Here is a 19,223-nt window from a genome sequence, read left to right on the forward strand (position 1 = left end):
ACTGATGCACACAAGGCCTGTTCTCAAACATCTACTTTAGCTGAAGGTAGCAAAAGAATACAGTTAATTCCCAAGGTTATTTGAGCTATAACTTGGAAATTTTCTAATAAAACCTTTAACCTAAGCAATTAACCAAAAGATGCTCTAAAATTCAAGATAGTTAGTCCATGAATTAACTAAGATAAAAACCTAAAATAAATGAGGAAATTTTGTTTTAATTATGGGTTTTATAAAACCATTAAAATTGTTTTTTAATTGGCAGCAGACTGATTAGACTTGGAGAGCTTTCAGGAACCACTGAAAAGGGTTGTCAACTGAAAGGCCTTAGAGTATTTTTAATTAAAACCATTGGCAAAAAGATGAGATGCAAACCAATTGCAACTACATTTCATGTATCAAGAGGTCTACAAAATAATGCTTTGAGAATGGGTACAGTCAGAATGTGCATGTAAAATATTTTATGGAGAGTAAAAACAGAGATCTCTAAAATATGAGAATGAACTCTGAAAAGAAAGGCAAATACAGAAATTTTCATCTTAATGCTTTTGCATCTATTTGCATTTCTGGTATTATGAAAAACACTAGCTTATTATCTTCAACCATGTTTTACATTACTTACATGTCTGGCAGGAGTTTTAAAACTCTCAGAAGGACATAAGTAATGTAGAACAGATATATCCATACATAATAATCACTTTCTTTATTTGGGAATCCATGAGTACAGACACAGACACACACAGCATAAACATGTACGCTCATGTTCAAGGGGAGGGGAATTCTGAGGATATTAATTTTATCTTTAAGATATTTGTGCTCATAGTTCAGAACACTGCAAAAACGGTCATTAGGAATATAGCAAAATATTGATAAAATGGGAATAAGAGCTATGAACTTGCACGAGTCATAGAATGTTCCTTATTTCTGGCAAAGAAGATAATTTACTCTGTTTAAAAAAATCACAAGGCTATAGAACTTCTGGACTTATCTAGATAGATATATTCTTACGTCTAAACTCATGCTGCCAAGTCTAACATAAATTACCATAATAAATTATAAAGCGAATAACATCCCCTTTCCATAGTATACCATGATTTCAGTTAAATGCGAAAACTAATATTTCAAATCATTTAAAGTATTAACTATAATGAATTTCTGACTATCGTATTCCCTAATTACAATCAAAATATAAATATGTCCACCAGGGGCACGGCATTTAGGAAAAATAGCTGAGTAAATTTCAATAAGCACGTTTATAAAAAAGTTTGGAGGAAATATAGGGTCATTCGAGTATTTAAATAAGTCAATTCAAGGTGTATTTCATTTGCTCTCTTTTCTCATTTTAAGCATCCACATAGCAAATGTTATTATTCTTTTTAACTTTTGGAAACAGAAAGTATTTCCATTTTCTTAGGCTGCCTTCTCATCAACTTCAGCATCTTCAGCTTGTGTCCAGGTATTATTCAAGCCAAACCTGACTCTGAAATGCAACAGAGCAGCCCTCATAGTTGATTTTTTTCATGTTTTGATCTCTTGCCATGCTACTGTTTCATAAGGTCAAAATCCCTCAAAGCCTTGACCTGAATAGCAGTCAAAATTTCGGGCACATGATGAGCACACATGAGCACGATCGGATGCCTTGTCATCTCAGTCACAATTCCAACACCCTACTGGATTTTAACCATTACCAGAACTTTGCTCATTCTTTATACTAATCATTTAAAAGGATTTTTAAAAGACTGAGTATATTGTGTCATTAATGTGACTATTTTCCCCCCACAAACATGCTGGAATATATGCATACAAGTGAGCTTTGTTCTTTAAAGTCACAACCTTACCCTCAACATTCTTGGAATTCTTATGCAATTTTGATTAAGTTCAATGTGACACGTAAGAAAGAAAACCACTTTTTTTTTAGTTACAAGATACTATTTCTTTTTTCACTCTATCTCCTTTTAATTCCTCTTTCCCTGGGTAGCTTCCTAAGAGCCCCCCACTCCCAAACAATGATTTGGATTGGGCCTATGATAGTGCATTTTTGGAAAAAAACAAGGAGTGAAAAGTGAGACGTGAGCTTAAGAAAGGCTCAAGCTTAGTGTCCTAGGAAGCAACTTGCTAATATAACTCCATTTGTCTGCTTCTGGTCTGGTATAAGAGTGTATAATGGTTTAAAAATAAATTTAAAAAAAAAATCATAGTGAACTTACAACAAGCTGTCCAGACTCACTAAACAGAATGCCTTGCATATCAAGAGAACCTTTTTTTCTCAAAATGCTTTCATGTCTATGGTTTTATTTTACCCTCATCAAACCCCAGTGAGCAAGTAGAGCAGATACATGTTTTATGTTGGAAATCATTATATAAGGAATTACACAAACCAAAGTTACTACTGTTTTACCATAGATTTCATAAAGTTCAAAAATAGGAGGTTAAGTAAGTTGCCCTAGGTGGTAGTTTCGTAACTTTTAAGCCATTAAAAAATAAGGTTTCTATTTTATTTTTTAACCAACTAAAATAATCAAATAAGTAAGATTTTGATGAGATGCACAAGTCTCATTCCACAGAATGAGCATATTTAAATACTAGCAATATACTGCTAGGAAATACTATCAATATATTGCTAGGAAGGTCTCCGTTCTTCCCATTTCAGGCAGCACTGAGGAACACCAGAATGTGGGGACTGGCACATATGTCACTGTCTTACTAATTCAATGTTTTAAAAAAATATGTTCTGCAGACTTTATCAAAGGCTGCATGCAGATTACTAGCCTACTGAATGAGATTTTCTGAGCACAAAATCTAGGACTATGCATTGGAATCAGTTTCCCAGGTAACTATTATGCAGACCCAAGTTTGGAAAACCACTGCCAATAGGGCAAGTGAACCAGAATGCAACCTTTTGTTAACCCCATTACACCTCCGTGAATACATCCCCTTAAAGGGACACATTTCAAAATATCTTCATCAAATAATGCCAGTGCTTCTTAACATGGTAACTGACTATTTTACAGCACCAATAATCTATGGAACCAGTGGGTATATATTGGAATGATATCATTGATGGTTTAAAAAGTATAACACTTTCTAATGTCTCACATATTTGTTACATAAATGCCAATGATCATGCAAAGTAACCAAGGCCAGATTACATATAATAAGAAGAATCATGATCTCGTGGTAAAATCACTATTATATCAAGTAATTGCCAAAAATATAGTCAATAGAATTTTTATTATTGCCCAATGACTGTATGAGAAATTACTGCAATTGATACTCCTTCAAGTTTTAAATTTTAAATATGAATTTGGTTTTTAAAAAAAGATTGAACTGTGACTGAAAATCATATATGTTGGCTGATCATATTTTCTTAAATTATATTCTTGGAAGCAATACTTCAAACTTCATTTCTTCATCTTTCAACAAACATTTCCTAAGTGCCACTTATCAGATGCCAAGTATCAAAAAACAAATTCCGTGTACTGTCTCACAAGAGAGGAGATACATGCCTAAAGCTACTGAATGTGGCTTTAATAGAGGTGTGTGCATGGTGCATTGAACTATGATCTGTGACCAATTAGTAAAAGCTTCTATAATGTGAAACAATATGGCAGAATGTATTAAACACTATTAAACATAATGTTAATATTTTGAATGACTGCCCATGATTCCACCATCTAATAACCATATCAGATAATAAAAGTTTCTAGTTTAAAAATATCACATTAAAAAAAATTATCAAAACTTTTACAATTCTTAGCATAAAAACACATGACACTACAAGTAAAACATAGATGTTTTCCTAATCTACAGCCTATATGTGTTAGTATAACTAAGCGGCATGATTTTATGAATCAACAGTCTATGGCAGAAAATCCACTGGTTAAAACCTCACTTGCACTAATTGAAAGAAGTCTTCAGTGAAATCAAAGGACCTGGGCCCTAGTCCTGCTCTTATCACTGACTTTCCTTGGACAATTCACTTTTCCTCCCTAAACTTCATTTTCTCATACGTAAAATGTAGAGGTCAATTAATAGCCCTCATCATTCCAGGGATCATTCCAGTGTGATGACACAGTTCCCTAGCATTTTGTCCGACTGCTCTGAGTCACTCAGATCCTCATTCCCATTGAATTGGAGGGGATTACACTCTAAGGCAGTAGTTAGTTCAGTCCACTAGCACTCACTCCTCCACTTCTACCACATTCGCCAATGTCAAGGCAACCAAGAGAGCCATGTTGTTATTCAACTGAATACTTAGCAAGGACTAATCTAGTGACACCCTTTGCAGGGTTACAGCACCACTCTCTTATTGCAGATTTCAAAAAATCTGAAGGATAATTTACTGTAGGTTAATTATTATCACTAACCTGTGCTGAACTCTTTTCAAGTTTTTGGACTAAATTATCCCAGCGCTGGGCAAAGTTGTCCAGCCATGCTTCCATCTTTTGGGCTACCAATGTATTTTTCAGTGTTGAAAGAAGATCTTGGTTGAGTGAGCAGAGTTTGTCCATGGTTTGCTGCTTCTTTTCTAGATCGGTTTTTAAAACCTGTTAAAACAAGGAAGAACACAGACTAAGCCTAGGTTACATTTTATGAAACACTATAGTTCAATTTGCTTTTGCATGCACTTTCTCATTTGTATACATATGGAAAGATTATAATTGTGCCTGCAAAAGATCGAGAGTTCATAAAAATATAAGTAGAAAATTATAATCCAAATAACGTTCCCTTGAAGAGAAATAAAAGTCAGATGTAGAATAAACACCTCGTTGAGGCACTTACGAACTACCTAAACATTTTTGAAGAACTGCCAAGTAAAAATGTAGCATTGCTTCAAAAGGCAAAACAGAGATCAACATATGGAAATTACTTTTTAACATTTGGAGGTTTTCTAAAGTGAAAGGCATGGCTCTTGGATGTTAGTGAATTTCTTTCTAATTTCTGATAGAATTCAAATAAAATATCACATGCCAGAAGTACTGAAGAAAAGATGGTGAACTGAGAAGATGAGCATGGCTAAGGGGCCTTCCCAATCTGAAATGCTGTGATTATTTGAATAAATTTGCAATATTATTTATTTCTATGATTTTTACATTCTTTTCATTATTTGGATACAAAAATCTTGTTATTCAGTTTACTGACTTTTTCATTTTTTAGCATCTGTTATTAACTTTCAGCTATTTGAGTAATTATCTTCTAAAGCTAATTTTAGAGCCCATTAAGTAACAGAACTAAGTAACTGAGTATAACACAAATCCTTTGGAATCACTTTGCGTGTTTACTAAATGCTTGTGTTTTATGAAGTATTTTTATACCATTCATATTTCCAAAGTTCCTGGGAGCTATGGAGGGTTACACATGCCATTTGGTTGATACAGAATGAATAAACAAAGTGGCTTGTGTGAAATCAGTAGATCAGGGCAGCTTATTCTTTCATTTTATCCATTAAGGTCAACCTATGCTTTGGGAAATCCCATTTCCGTCTCCCAAATGCTAGTCCCTGATGTAATTTGTAAACATAGAGTAAGAAGAAAGAAAGGAGAGAATTATTTTATGGCCCCTTTACAATCCCCTTTTTGGCAGCAGCAACTACAACGAACATAAACTAAGCTGTGAGACCTGTCCTTCCAAAATAAATGCAAATTTATTTAAGTACGACTAACATTGCACATGGCAAAGAAATGAGTATGAAACAGATGTCCCAACTGCTCATGAACCGAAGTGTCATCGACAGAGAGAAATCAACATACACACCCCTTCCCACCCCACCCCCACCCTCCGCTCAAAGGACACTTTATGTAGTTCATTTTGGCATGCCACCTGCATTGATAGCTCTTAACTGCAGACTGCTCCAGTGTCTCCTTCAATTAGTTCATCCTTTTCTCAGAATCTACTTCACCTGGTGTTCTTTATATTGCAGTCTTACTGCAAGCCATTTTTAGGGAATAAAAGCAAGTTTTGAAATTAATTTCTAGTTTCTCCTCAATAATTGTTTTTTTCACTATTTTTTTCTAAGTCTGAAAGAATGCAATAGACCAAAATATGAATTAAGATATATAAGCTGAATCTGAAGACGGGGAAACCATTTGTGTTGGAAATTTATGGGTAGTCTCATGTTACCTAAAAAGGTTTTCTTAGATGATCTATAAAAGTAATTGGATACCCAAAGAGATTTAGTGGCAAATGAAACGAAGCCTCCTGTGTTAACATTAAACCAAATGAAGAAGCACTTAGCGGGTTGTGGGGGGGGATGAATTGGGAGATTGGGATTGACATATATACACTACTATGTATAAAATAGATAACTAATAAGAACCTGCTGTCTAAAAAATAAATAAAATAAAATAAAATTCAAAAAAAAAAGAAGCACTTAGTGAACATAACAAAAATAAAGGGAAACTTTGCCATTAAGGAATACAATTAGGGAAAATAACTCAAGGTAAAATAAAAACAGCATTATTATAAAACTGTGGAATTATCAAATCAATATATTTTTACCTAAATCTGTATGACAAAAACACTGTACTAACCAAGGCTTCTATCTAGTAAATTCTAGATCTGTGTTTGTCTAATGGTGAGGGCAGGATAGTAGTGCTACCTCAGTTTGTTTCCCCTTGTTGGCTCTGGGCCAACCTCTCTCTTTCTCTCCCAATCTTTCTTCCTCTTAAAGTCTCCCAGTTCCTGAAGTACTCTCCCACCACAACTAAGAGAGGGAGAAAACAGGAAATCCATGGTGGTGCCAGATACACTGCAACACAGTAATGAATTGCCTTCTCCCATCTACCCTTGGAGAGCAATTATTTTAAGCTTGGATTTTGTGTGTGTATATCAAATAATTATGATTTAATTGTTACTAATATTTAGAGTATAAAAAAAGATGTCTTTCTGCATATCAAGAATTGATTACAGATCTTTGACTGCCAGAGAACCAGAGAGTTCTAGAAAACTCAGGAGGCAAAAAGAAGGTCTAGAAAACATGTACAAGGCAGAGGTCAGCTAGGATTTTAAAAGAAGAAATATAATTTATTTTCATAGAAGTGAGGCACCTGGACATACCTCCCAAGGTAATCAGGAAAGTACAGCCAATAAATCAGATTGGACAACAGTAGAAATGGGCAAGAAACAGATAAGCTGCTCAAGAAGACAGAATAAACATGTTCTATCTGGTCAAGATTAGATGATTTGAAGTGAAAAGAGAATGTATACTTACAAAAGGCCCAGAAAGTCTTCACCCTATTCTCATCAGACGTATGCTTCAGAGAGAAATGCCAAGACAATTTCTCTTAAACTGGCAAAACTGAATTCTGTACCTATTTTATGTGTAGTTATTTGTCCATATGTAAGGAGTACTGCAATTCTTTCTAATCACCTGTTGTTGTATTTAGGTAGAATGATCCACTGTGGGGGCTTCTTAACTTGAGGGAACGTCAGAATCACCAGGAAGGCTTGTTAACGGGCAGATTGCTGGGCCCTACACTTCCAGAGTTTCTGAGTCAGTAGGTCTGGGATACGGCCTAAGAATTTGCTTTTCTAACAAGTTCCCAGGTGATGCTGCTAGTCTAAGGACCACACTTTGAGAACCACTGATACTATCTGGATGAATTCTTTGAGGGTGATCACAGGAGATGAGGTCAAGGTAGCAAGTCCTGGTGAAACAGCACTGTCAACAGGGACTTGCCAAGCTCCCATAAGCACTCTGTCCCTGCCATCTGATCTCACAGACACTTGATAGTGACCTAATTCCACAGTATTCCTGCAGCCCCTGCACACCATCCTCTCTTTTGTCAAGTTTCCCAGAGTTGTCCTTCCCTGGCAGACACCACGAATCCTCACAGCAACAGTACTCTTCCCCAGGAACATATTTCTTGTAGGTTTGGGCCTCCCCATGATAACCTACTTGATTCTACAAGTCTTAGAATTCACATCAGTTTCTTCTGTCCTTGTCTTTTTATTCTTTACACCAAATAAAACCTCAATTTTGATGATAGAAAAATAACAGACTGACATGATTTGGACAAAATGATGTATCAGGAGGAATGAAATACGTGACTCCTCATCCCCCACCTCAAATGAAAAGTAGGAGAAAATCCCATGGGTTATTAGTGATAATATTTCAAAACAAATTACACTGATTGTAAATAAAAGAGAGTTTTAGCATACTGTATATATACCTAGGTATGTAGTAGGAAATGGTGACAGATGGTACCTGTTTTGGGTCTCAGATTGTGACATATTTTAATGAACATTAAATTCTTATTCACTGCCTGAGTCAGCAGGGGAATTTTACCTCAAATTCTAGACCAGCTGTCAGGTTTTGTTAATTGGTTTAAACTATCAAATGGTAAGACTTATACAAAACATATTTTCATTTTGTTCACAAGTAAGGTGACATAATTGGAATTTTAATCATATTGGAAAATTACTGAGACTTTGCTAAGAGAGCATTTTCATGGCCCTGAAGCTAGTGACGTCTTTTTTTTTTTTTTTTTTTTCGCGGTATGCGGGCCTCTCACTGTTGTGGCCTCTCCCGTTGCGGAGCACAGGCTCCAGACGCGCAGGCTCAGCGGCCGTGGCTCACGGGCCCAGCCGCTCCGCGGTATGTGGGATCTTCCCGGACCAGGGCACGAACCCGATCCTCTGCATCGGCAGGCGGACTCTCAACCACTGCGCCACCAGGGAAGCCCTAGTAACGTCTTTTACTTACAAAAATGTCAACACAGTGGCACATGATTGTTCAAATTTTTTTCAACTGCAGTTATTTTCTGTCAAGGAATCAAACGTGATGAGGAGTTCTGAAATAGCTTAAAAGTCTTGGACATGGGTCTGGATATCTTGGTGCTCATTTTAACTCTGCCACTAATCTTCTGTGATACTGTATCTGTGCCATGTGTTTTCTCCTGAGCCTCAATTTCCTCTTCGAAAATAACCTAGTCTGTCTCCTCGTTTTCATACCCACTGCTCCTTAGTTCAGTTCTTCTAATTGGCCTACTTACTACCAAAAGTCTTACTACCAAAGAGCATTCCAAAAATGTAAACATGATTGTTATTCAACTCCCAATGGCTCCCCACTAGTTGAAAAACAAAATTACAAATGTGATCACTGATATTTTTGCACTGTTTGAAACAGATTACTTTTCTAAAATCTGTCTTTAGTAGTCACATCACTCAAAAAAACATACCTTCTGTGAGGAATGATTTTCTATCAACAGTAAGCTAGCGAGTAATAACAAGTAATACCTACGTGAATCTATCTTAAATTAAAAGCCTATACAGGGGGAGGAGCTTCAAGATGGCAGAAGAGTAAGACGTGGAGATCAACTTCCTCTCCACAAACACATCAGAAATACATCTACATGCGGAACGACTCCTGCAGAACACCTAAAGAATGCTGGCAGAAGACCTCAGACCTCCCAAAAGGCAAGAATGTCCCCACGTACCTGGGTAGGGCAAAAGAAAAAAGAATAAACAGAGACAAAAGAATAGGGGCGGGACCTGCACCAGTGTGAGGGAGCTGTGAAGGATAGCTTTCCACAGACTAGAAGCCCCTTCGCGGGCGGAGACTGCGGGTGGCAGAGGGGAAAAGCTTCGGAGCCGCAGAGGAGAGCACAGCAACAGGGGTGCGGGGGGCAAAATGGAGAGATTCCCGCACAGAGGATCGTTGCCGACCGGCACTCACCAGTCCGAGAGGCTTGTCTGCTCACCCGCCTGGGCGGGTGGGGGCTGGGAGCTGAGGCTCGGGATTTGGAGGTCAGATCCCATGGAGAGGACTGGGGTTGGCTGCGTGAACACAGCCTGAAGGGGCTAGTGCGCCACGGCTAGCTGGGAGGGAGTCCGGGAAAACGTCTGGAGCTGCCGAAGAGGCAAGAGACTTTTTCTTCCCTCTTTGTTTCCTGGTGCGCGAGGAGAGGGGATTAAGAGCACTGCTTAAAGGAGCTCCAGAGACAGGCGCGAGCCGCGATTAAAGCGCGGACCCCAGAGACGGGCATAAGACGCTAAGGCTGCTGCTGCCACCACCAAGAAGCCTCTGTGCAAGCACAGGTCACTATCCACACCTCCCCTCCCAGGAGCCTGTGCAGCCCGCCACTGCCAGGGTCCCGTGATCCAGGGACAACTTACCCGGGAGAACGCACGGCGCGCCTCACGCTGGTGCAATGTCCAGCTGGCCTCTGCAGCCGCAGTCTCACCACGCATCCGTACCCCTCCCTCCCCCCAGCCTGAGTAACCCAGAGCCTTCGAATCACCTGCTCCTTTAACCCCGTCCTGTGTGAGCAAAGAACGGATGCCCTCAGCCGAGTCCAAATCCAAGGCTGAACCCCTGGAGCTGTGCAAACAAAGGAGAGAAAGGGAAATCTCTCCCAGTAGCCTCAGGAGCAGTGGATTAAATCTCCACAATCAACTTGATGTAACCTGCATCTGTGGAATACCTGAATAGACAACGAATCATCCCAAATTGAGGAGGCAGACTTTCTGAGAAACGACATAAATATATTTTTCCCTTTTTCTCTTTTTCTAAGTGTGTATGTGTATGCTTCTCTGTGTGATTTTGTCTGTATACCTTTGCTTTTACCATTTGTCCTAGGGTGCTGTCTGTCCATTTTATTTTTCATTACTAAAAAACAATTATTTGCTTAATAATTATTTATTTTTTATTTTAATAACTTTATATTATTTTATTATACTTAATTTTATTTTATCTTCTTCTTTCTTTCTTTCTTTTCTCCCTTTTATTCTGAGCCCTGTGGAGGACAGGCTCTTGGTGCTCCAGCCAGGCGTCAGGGCTGTGCCACCGAGGTAGGAGAACCAAGTTCAGGACACTGGTCTATAAGAGACCTCCCAGCTCCACGTAATATCAAACGGCAAAAATCTCCCAGAGATCTCCATCTCAACGCCATGACCCAGCTCCACTCAATGACCAGCAAGCTACAGTGCTGGACACCCTATGCCAAACAACTAGCAAGACAGGAACACAACCCCACCCATTAGCAGAGAGGCTGCCTAAAATCATAATAAGGCCACAGACACCCCAAAACACACCACCAGACATGGACCTGCCCACCAGAAAGATAAGATCCAGGCTCATCCACCACAACACAGGCACTAGTCCCCTCCACCAGGAAGCCTACACAACCCACTGAACCAACCTTAGCCACTGGGGGAAGACACCAAAAACAACAGGAACTACGAACCTGCAGCCTGCAAAAAGGAGACCCCAAACACAGTAAGTTAAGCAAAATGAGAAGACAGAAAAGCACACAGCAGATGAAGGAGCAAGGTAAAAACCCACCAGACCTAACAAATGAAGAGGATATAGGCAGTCCACCTGAAAAAGAAACCAGAATAATAGTAGTAAAGATGATCGAAAATCTTGGAAATACAATGGAGAAAATACAAGAAACGTTAACAAGTACCTAGAAGAACTAAAGAGCAAACAAACAGAGATGAACAACACAATAAATGAAATAAAAAATTCTCTAGAAGGGATCAATAGCAGAATAACTGAGGCATAAGAATGGAAAAGTGACCTGGAAGATAAAATAGGGCAAGTAACTACTGCAGAGCAGAAGAAAGAAAAAAAAGAAGGAAAAGAAGAGAGGACAGTCTCAGAGACCTCTGGGACAATATTAAACACACCAACATTCGAATTATAAGGGTCCCAGAAGAAGAAGAGAAAAAGAAAGGGACTGAGAAAATATTTGAAGAGATTATAGTTGAAAACTTCCCTAATATGGGAAAGCAAATAGTTAATCAAGTCCAGGAAGCACAGAGAGTCCCATACAGGATAAATCCAAGGAGAAACATGCCAAGACACATATTAATCAAACTATCAAAAATTAAATACAAAGAACAAATATTAAAAGCAGCAAGGGAAAAAAAAAAACAAGTAACACATAAGGGCATCCCCATAAGGTTAACAGCTGATATTTCAGCAGAAACTCTGAAAGCCAGAAGGCAGTGGCAGGACATTTTTAAGTGATGAAAGAGGAAAAACCTACAACCAAGAATACTCTACCCAGCAAGGATCTCATTCAGATTTGATGGAGAAATTAAAAGCTTTACAGACAAGCAAAAGCTAAGAGAATTCAGCACCACCAAACCAGCTTTACAACAAATGCTAAAGGAACTTCTCTAAACAGGAAACACAAAGGAAGGAAAAGACCTACAAAAATAAACCCAAAACAATTAGGAAAATGGTAATAGGAACATACATATCAACAATTACCTGAAATGTAAATGGATTAAATGCTCCAACCAAAAGACATAGACTGGCTGAATGGATACAAAAACAAGACCCGTGTATATGCTGACTACAAGAGACCCACTTCAGACCCAGAGACACATACAGACTGAAAGTGAGGGGATGGAAAAAGATATTCCATGCAAATCAAAAGAAAGCTGGAGTAGCAATTCTCATATCAGATGAAATAGACTTTAAAACAAAGACTAATACAAGAGACAATGAAGGATACTACATAACGATCAATGGATCAATCCAAGAAGAATATATAACAATTGTAAATATTTATGCACCCCACATAGGAGCACCTCAATACGTAAGGAAAATACTAACAGTCATAAAAGGGGAAATCGACAGTAACACAGTCGTACTAGGGGACTTTAACACCCCACTTTCAACAATGGACAGATCATCCAAAATGGAAATAAATAGAGAAACACAAGCTTTAAATGATACATTAAACAAGATGGACTTAATTGATATTTATAGGACATTCCATCCAAAAACAACAGAATACACATTCTTCTCAAGTGCTCATGGAACATTCTCCAGGATAGATCATATACTGGGTCACAAATCAAACCTTGGTAAATTTATGAAAATTGAAATTGTATCAAGTATCTTTTACGACTACAACACTACAAGACTAGATATCAATTACAGGAAAAAATCTGTAAGAAATACAAACACATGGAGGCTAAACAACACACTACTTAATAACCAAGAGATCACTGAAGAAATTAAAGAGGAAATAAAAAATACCTAGAAAGAAATGACAATGAAATCACAACCACCCAAAACCTATGGGATGCAGCAAAAGCAGTTCAAAGAAAGAAGTTTATAGCTATACAAGCCTACCTTAAGAAACAAGAAACATCTCAAATAAAAAAACCTAACCTTACACCTAAAGCAATTAGAGAAAGAAGAATATAAAAACTCCAAAGTTAGCAGAAGGAAAGAAATCATAAAGATCAGATCAGAAATAAAAGAAAAATAAATGAGGGAAACGACAGCAAAGTTCAATAAAACTAAAAGCTGGTTCTTTGAGAAGATAAACAAAAGTGGTAAACCATTAGCCAGACTTATCAAGAAAAAAAGGGAGAAGGTTCAAATCAACAGAATTAGAAATGAAGAAGGAGAAGTAACAACGTACCCTGCAGAAATACAAAGGTTCATGAGAGATTAAGACAAGCAACTATAGGCCAATAAAATGGACAACCTGGAAGAAATGGACAAATTCTTAGAAATGAACAACCTTCCGAGACTGAACCAGGAAGAAACAGAAAATATGAACAGACCGATCACAAGCACTGAAATTGAAACTGTGATTAAAAATCTTCTGACAAACCAAAGCCCAGGACCAGATGGCTGCACAGGTGAATTCTATCAAACATTTAGAGACGAGCTAACACCTATCCTTCTCAAACTCTTCCAAAATATACCAGAGGGAGGAACACTCCCAAACTCATACCTACTGGGCCAACATCACTCTGATACCAAAACCAGACAAGGATGTCTCAAAGAAAGAAAACTACAGGCCAGTATCACTAATTAACATAGATGCAAAAATCCTCAACAAAATACTAGCAAACAGAATCCAACAGCACAATAAAAGGACCATACACTATGATCAAGTGGGGTTTATCCCTGGAATGCAAGGATTCTTCAATATACGCAAATCAATCAACATGATACACCATATTAACAAACTGAAGGAGAAAACCATATGATCATCTCAATCAATGCAGAGAAAGCGGTCAACAAAATTCAACACCCATGTATGATAAAAAACCCTCCAGAAAGTAGGCATAGAGGGAACTTTCCTCAACATAATAAAGGCCATATATGACAAACCCACAGCCAACAACGTTCTTAATGGTGAAAAACTGAAAGCATTTCCACTAAGATCAAGAACAAGACAAGGTTGCCCACTCTCACCACTCTTATTCAACATAGTTTTGGAAGTTTTAGCCACAGCAAGCAGAGAAGAAAAAGAAATAAAAGGAATACAAATTGGAAAAGAAGTAAAGCTGTCACTGTTGGCAGATGACATGATACTATACACAGAGAATCCTAAAGATGCTACCAGAAAACTACCAGAGCTAATCAATGAATTTGGTAAAGTAGCAGGATACAAAATTAATGCACAGAAATCTCTTGCATTCCTATACACTAATGATGAAAAATCTGAAAGAGAAATAAAGAAAACACTCCCATTTACGATTGCAACAAAAAGAATAAAATATCTCAGAATAAACCTACCTAAGGAGACAAAATACCTGTATGCAGAAAATTATAAGACACTGATGAAAGAAATTAAAGAAGATACAAATACTAGGAGAGGTATACCATGGTCTTGGATTGGAAGAATCAACATTGTGAAAATGACTCTACTACCCAAAGCAATCTACAGATTCAATGCAATCCGTATCAAACTACCAATGGCATTTTTCACAGAACTAGAACAAAAACTCCAGCGTTTGTATGGAACCACAAAAGACCGTGAATAGTCAAAGCAATCTTGAGAAAGAAAAATGGAGCTGGAGTAATCAGGCTGACTTCAGGCTATACTACAAAGCTACAGTAATCAAGACAGTATGGTACTGGCACAAAAACAGAAATATAGATCAATGGAACAGGATAGAAAGCCCAGAGATAAACTCACACACATATCGTCACCTTATCTTTGATAAAGGTGGCAAGAATAAACAATGGAGAAAAGACAGCCTCTTCAATAACTGGTGCTGGGAAAACTGGACAGCTACATGTTAAAGAATGAAATTAGAACACTCCCTAACACCATACACAAAAATAAACTCCAAATGGATTAAAGACCGAAAGGTAAGGCCAGACACCATCAAACTCTTACAGGAAAACATAGGCAGAACACTCTATGACATAAATCATAGCAAGATCCTTTTTGACCTACCTCCTAGAGAAATGGAAATAAAAACAAAAATAAACAAATGGGACCTAATGAAACTTCAAAGCTTTTACACTGAAAAGGAAACGATAAACAAGACAAAAAGACAACACTCAGAATGGGAGAAAATATTTGCAAATGAAGCAACGGGCAAAGGATTAATCTCCAAAACATACAAGCAACTCATGCAGCTCAATATCAACAAAACAAAGAACGCAATCCAAAAATGGGCAGAAGACGTAAATAGACATTTCTCCAAAGAAGATGTACAGATTGCCAACAAACACATGAAAGAATGCTCAACATCATTAATCATTAGAGAAATGCAAATCACAACCACAATGAGATATCATCTCACACCGGTCAGAATGGCCATCATCAAAAAATCTACAAACAATAAAGGCTGGAGAGGGTGTGGGAAAAGGGAACCCTCTTGCACTGTTGGTGGGAATGTAAATTGCTACAGCCACTATGGAGAACAGTATGAAGGTTCCTTAAAAAACTACAAATAGAACTACCATATGACCCAGTAATCCCACTACAGGGCATATACCCTGAGAAAACCATAATTCAAAAAGAGTCATGTACCAAAATGTTCATTGCAGCTCTATTTACAATAGCCCGGAGATGGACGCAACCTAAGTGTCCATCATCAGATGAATGGATAAAGAAGATGTGGCACATATATACAATGGAATATTACTAAGCCATAAAAAGGAACGAAACTGAGTTATTTGTAGTGAGGTGGATGGACCTAGAGACTGTCATACACAGTGAAGTAAGCCAGAAAGAGAAAAATAAATACCGTATGCTAACAGATATATATGAAATCTTAAAAAAAAATAAGGAAAAAAGTGGTCAGAAGAACCTCGGGGCAAGACGGGAATAGAGATGCAGACCTACTAGAGAATGGACTTGAGGATATGGAGAGGGGGAAGGGTAAGCTGGGACAAAGCGAGAGAGTGGGATGGACATATATACGCTACCAAACGTAAAATACATAGCTAGTGGGAAGCAGCCTCATAGCACAGGGAGATCACCTCGGTGCTTTGTGACCACCTAGAGGGATGGGATAGGGAGGGTGGGAGGGACGGAGATGCAAGAGGTTAAGAGATATGGGGACATATGTATATGTATAACTGATTCACTTTGTTATAAAGCAGAAACTAACACACCATTGTAAAGCAATTATACTCCAAGAAAGATGTTAAAAAAATAATAATAGTAAAATAAAATCCATTGTTTTTAGCAAAGAAAAAAAACCTATAGAAAATTAGTAACTCTGGAGCAAAAAATGCATGATACAAGTAAATATTTGGTAAAATGGTATGAATTTAACCGGGGAGATTTATTTAAGATTAGCTTTAAATAAATGATTTAATTATTATGATGTATAATATATCATATCAATACAGACATAAATAGATTAACTTACGTAATGTTATGAAATATTATTTACAGTAGACCTTTGTTTTATATTAGAGTTAACATCAAGTTAGCATTTACTAGAATTGATGAAAAATCAAAAAGAAATTATGCAATATTTTATTTGAAATATCAAGCTCTTAATATTTGATTTTCCTCTCCCTTACTGGAAAATAACAAAATTCACAGTGGAAGAGAAGCTTTGGAGATCTTTATTAATCCCATAAGGTTCAACTCAAACTGAAATTTCTCAGTGAAGCCTGCTGTCTTCTTATTGCCAAAGTTCATTAATTCCTCAAAACACACAACACAGGCACTAATGCCATTTGGTTTGCTTTAATGTTTTTCTTGTTTTCCAACCTAGGGTATAAGCCCCTTCTATGTGAGCATAATCATGTCTTGTGCTTCTCTTCATATTTCTCAGAGAATCTACTTAAGTTTTCTTTAGACTCATTAGACTTATTAAACTTAAGTTTACTTTAGAATTATACTGTTCAGAACTTCACGGAACATTTACAGGTACTTCTTAGTGCTACCTTTTAATTTTTAATGAAATCTTATTCCAGGTATGCTATACTTTTTCAAGAGTACAATTCTGTTTCAAAAAACAAAGTTGAAACTTTACCTATATATTATGAAATTAATGTTTCTATCTCTCCAAAATTCATATTTTGAATGCCTAACCTCCCAATGTGATATTAGGAGGTGGAGTTATGGGGAGATAATTAGGCTTAGATGAGGTCATGAGAGTAAGGTCCCCATGCTAGGATTTAGTGCCCTTATAAAAAGAGGAAGTGGCATCAGAGCTTCCTCTATCTCGCTATGTGAGGATACAGCAAGAAGGTGCTGTCTGGAAGCCAGGAAGAGGGCCCTCACCAAGAACCAAATCTTCCAGCACCTTGATCTTGTGCTTCCCAGCTTCTAGCACTGTAAGAAATAAGTATCTACTGTTAAGCCACCAGTCTGTGGCATTTTGTTATAGCAGCCCAAGCAGACTAAGACAGGAACTGGGACCAAGAACTGGTGCACTCTTGTAACAAATACCTGAAAATGCAGAAACAGCTTTGGACTGGTTAATGGGTAGAGGCTGGAAAAGTTCTGAGGTACATGTTAGAAAAAGCCAAGATTGCCATGAAGATACTCTAAAGGGTAATTCTGGTGAGGACTCAGAAAAGAGAAGAGCTGGAAAGAAAGTTTCCATCTTTTCAGAGAATACATAAATAATCATGAACAGAATGTTGGTATAAATATGGATGGTAAAGGCCATTCTGATGAAGTCTCAGATGGAAATAAGGAACATATTGGACAAAGGAGACAATCCTTGTTATAAAGTTGCAAAGAACTTGACTGAACTGTGTTAATGTTCTAGTATTTTGTGGAAGGTAGAACTTGAGAGTGATGAAATTGGGTATTTACTAAGAAATTTGATGTCTTTAGGAGATATCTAAGCCAAGTGTGGAAGGAACAGCATGGTTTCTCCTGAATGCTTATGGAAAAATGCAAGAAGAGAGAAACTGATTGAAGAAGGAACTGTTAACCAAAAAGGAACCAGAACTCGTAGATTTGGAAAATTCTCAGCCTATACATATTACAAAAAATGAGAAAGCACAGTTCAGAAGAGAATAGTAAGGGTGTGGTTGATTCATCATTTGATAAGGATATTAGTGTGGGTGTGAACCAGAGACCTAATCAGCCATCTCATCAGAAGCCCGGGATACAGATGGGATTATACCAGCAGAAACTACCAGCTGGGATTAATGGAAACAAAGAAAACTGGATGGATTGAAGGAAGGCTGTGAACATGTGCTATTTCTCAAGAAGAGGGAACAATGATATAGGCTGATTCAGAGATCATCAGAGCTGCCACCCCCACCACAGGCCCAGGAGGCGGGGCTAGTTCCTCCTGGGCTTCAAAGGGTGGGGCCACCTCTCAAATTTGCGATGCCCCCACCCAGTGCCTCAGGAGCAGCCACCACAGGGAGTCCTGTAGGTGGGGCTGCTGCAGAGAGCCATGGGGGCAGGAAGTGCCCTGTGAAGCTGAAGAGGCAAGGCCACCTTGTGGAATCCTGGGGGTGATGTTGCCACTCCAGTGGTCCTGCAGTGCAGAGCACCATTCTAAAGCAGGTTATTCTCATACCTTAAGATCTAATGGAATTGTTCTTACTATGCTTTAGACGTATTTGGGGCCCGTCACCCCTTCCTGCTTTCCTATTTCTCCCTTTTAGAATGGGAATGCCTATCCTATACCTGTCACACCACTGTATTTTGGAAGCACATAACTAGTCTGGTTTCACAGGTTCACTGCTGGACAACTCGGCCTCAGGATGAATTGTACCTAGAGTCTTATTCATATCTGATTTAGATGATGATGAGACTTTGGACTTTACACTGTACACTGTAAAGATGATGTTGGAACCAGTTAAGACTTTTGGGGCTATTCGTACGGAATGAATGTATTTTGCATGTGAAAAAGACATGAATTTTGGGAGTCCAGGGGTGTAATGATATGGACTAAATGATTGTGTCCCCACAAAATTTATATGTTGAAATCCTACCCCCCATGGTATTAGGACATTGGGCCTTCCTTTGGGAGATAATTAGGTTTAGATGAGGTTATGATGGTGCAGCTCCCATGCTGGGATT

General features: G+C 38.0%; 1 protein-coding gene across 1 annotated transcript in view; it reads right to left on the reverse strand.

The window, feature by feature from the left end:
* DMD (dystrophin) overlaps positions 1 to 19,223 on the reverse strand; it is a 2,251,544-nt gene that overhangs the window by 1,467,019 nt on the left and 765,302 nt on the right. Inside the window, exon 16 of the mRNA XM_049704774.1 lies at positions 4,365 to 4,544. Coding sequence (XP_049560731.1) covers positions 4,365 to 4,544 — 180 coding nt within the window. The remainder of the gene's footprint in view (positions 1 to 4,364; positions 4,545 to 19,223) is intronic.

The sequence above is a fragment of the Orcinus orca genome, chromosome X (assembly GCF_937001465.1).
Source record: "Orcinus orca chromosome X, mOrcOrc1.1, whole genome shotgun sequence".
NCBI lineage: Eukaryota > Metazoa > Chordata > Mammalia > Artiodactyla > Delphinidae > Orcinus > Orcinus orca.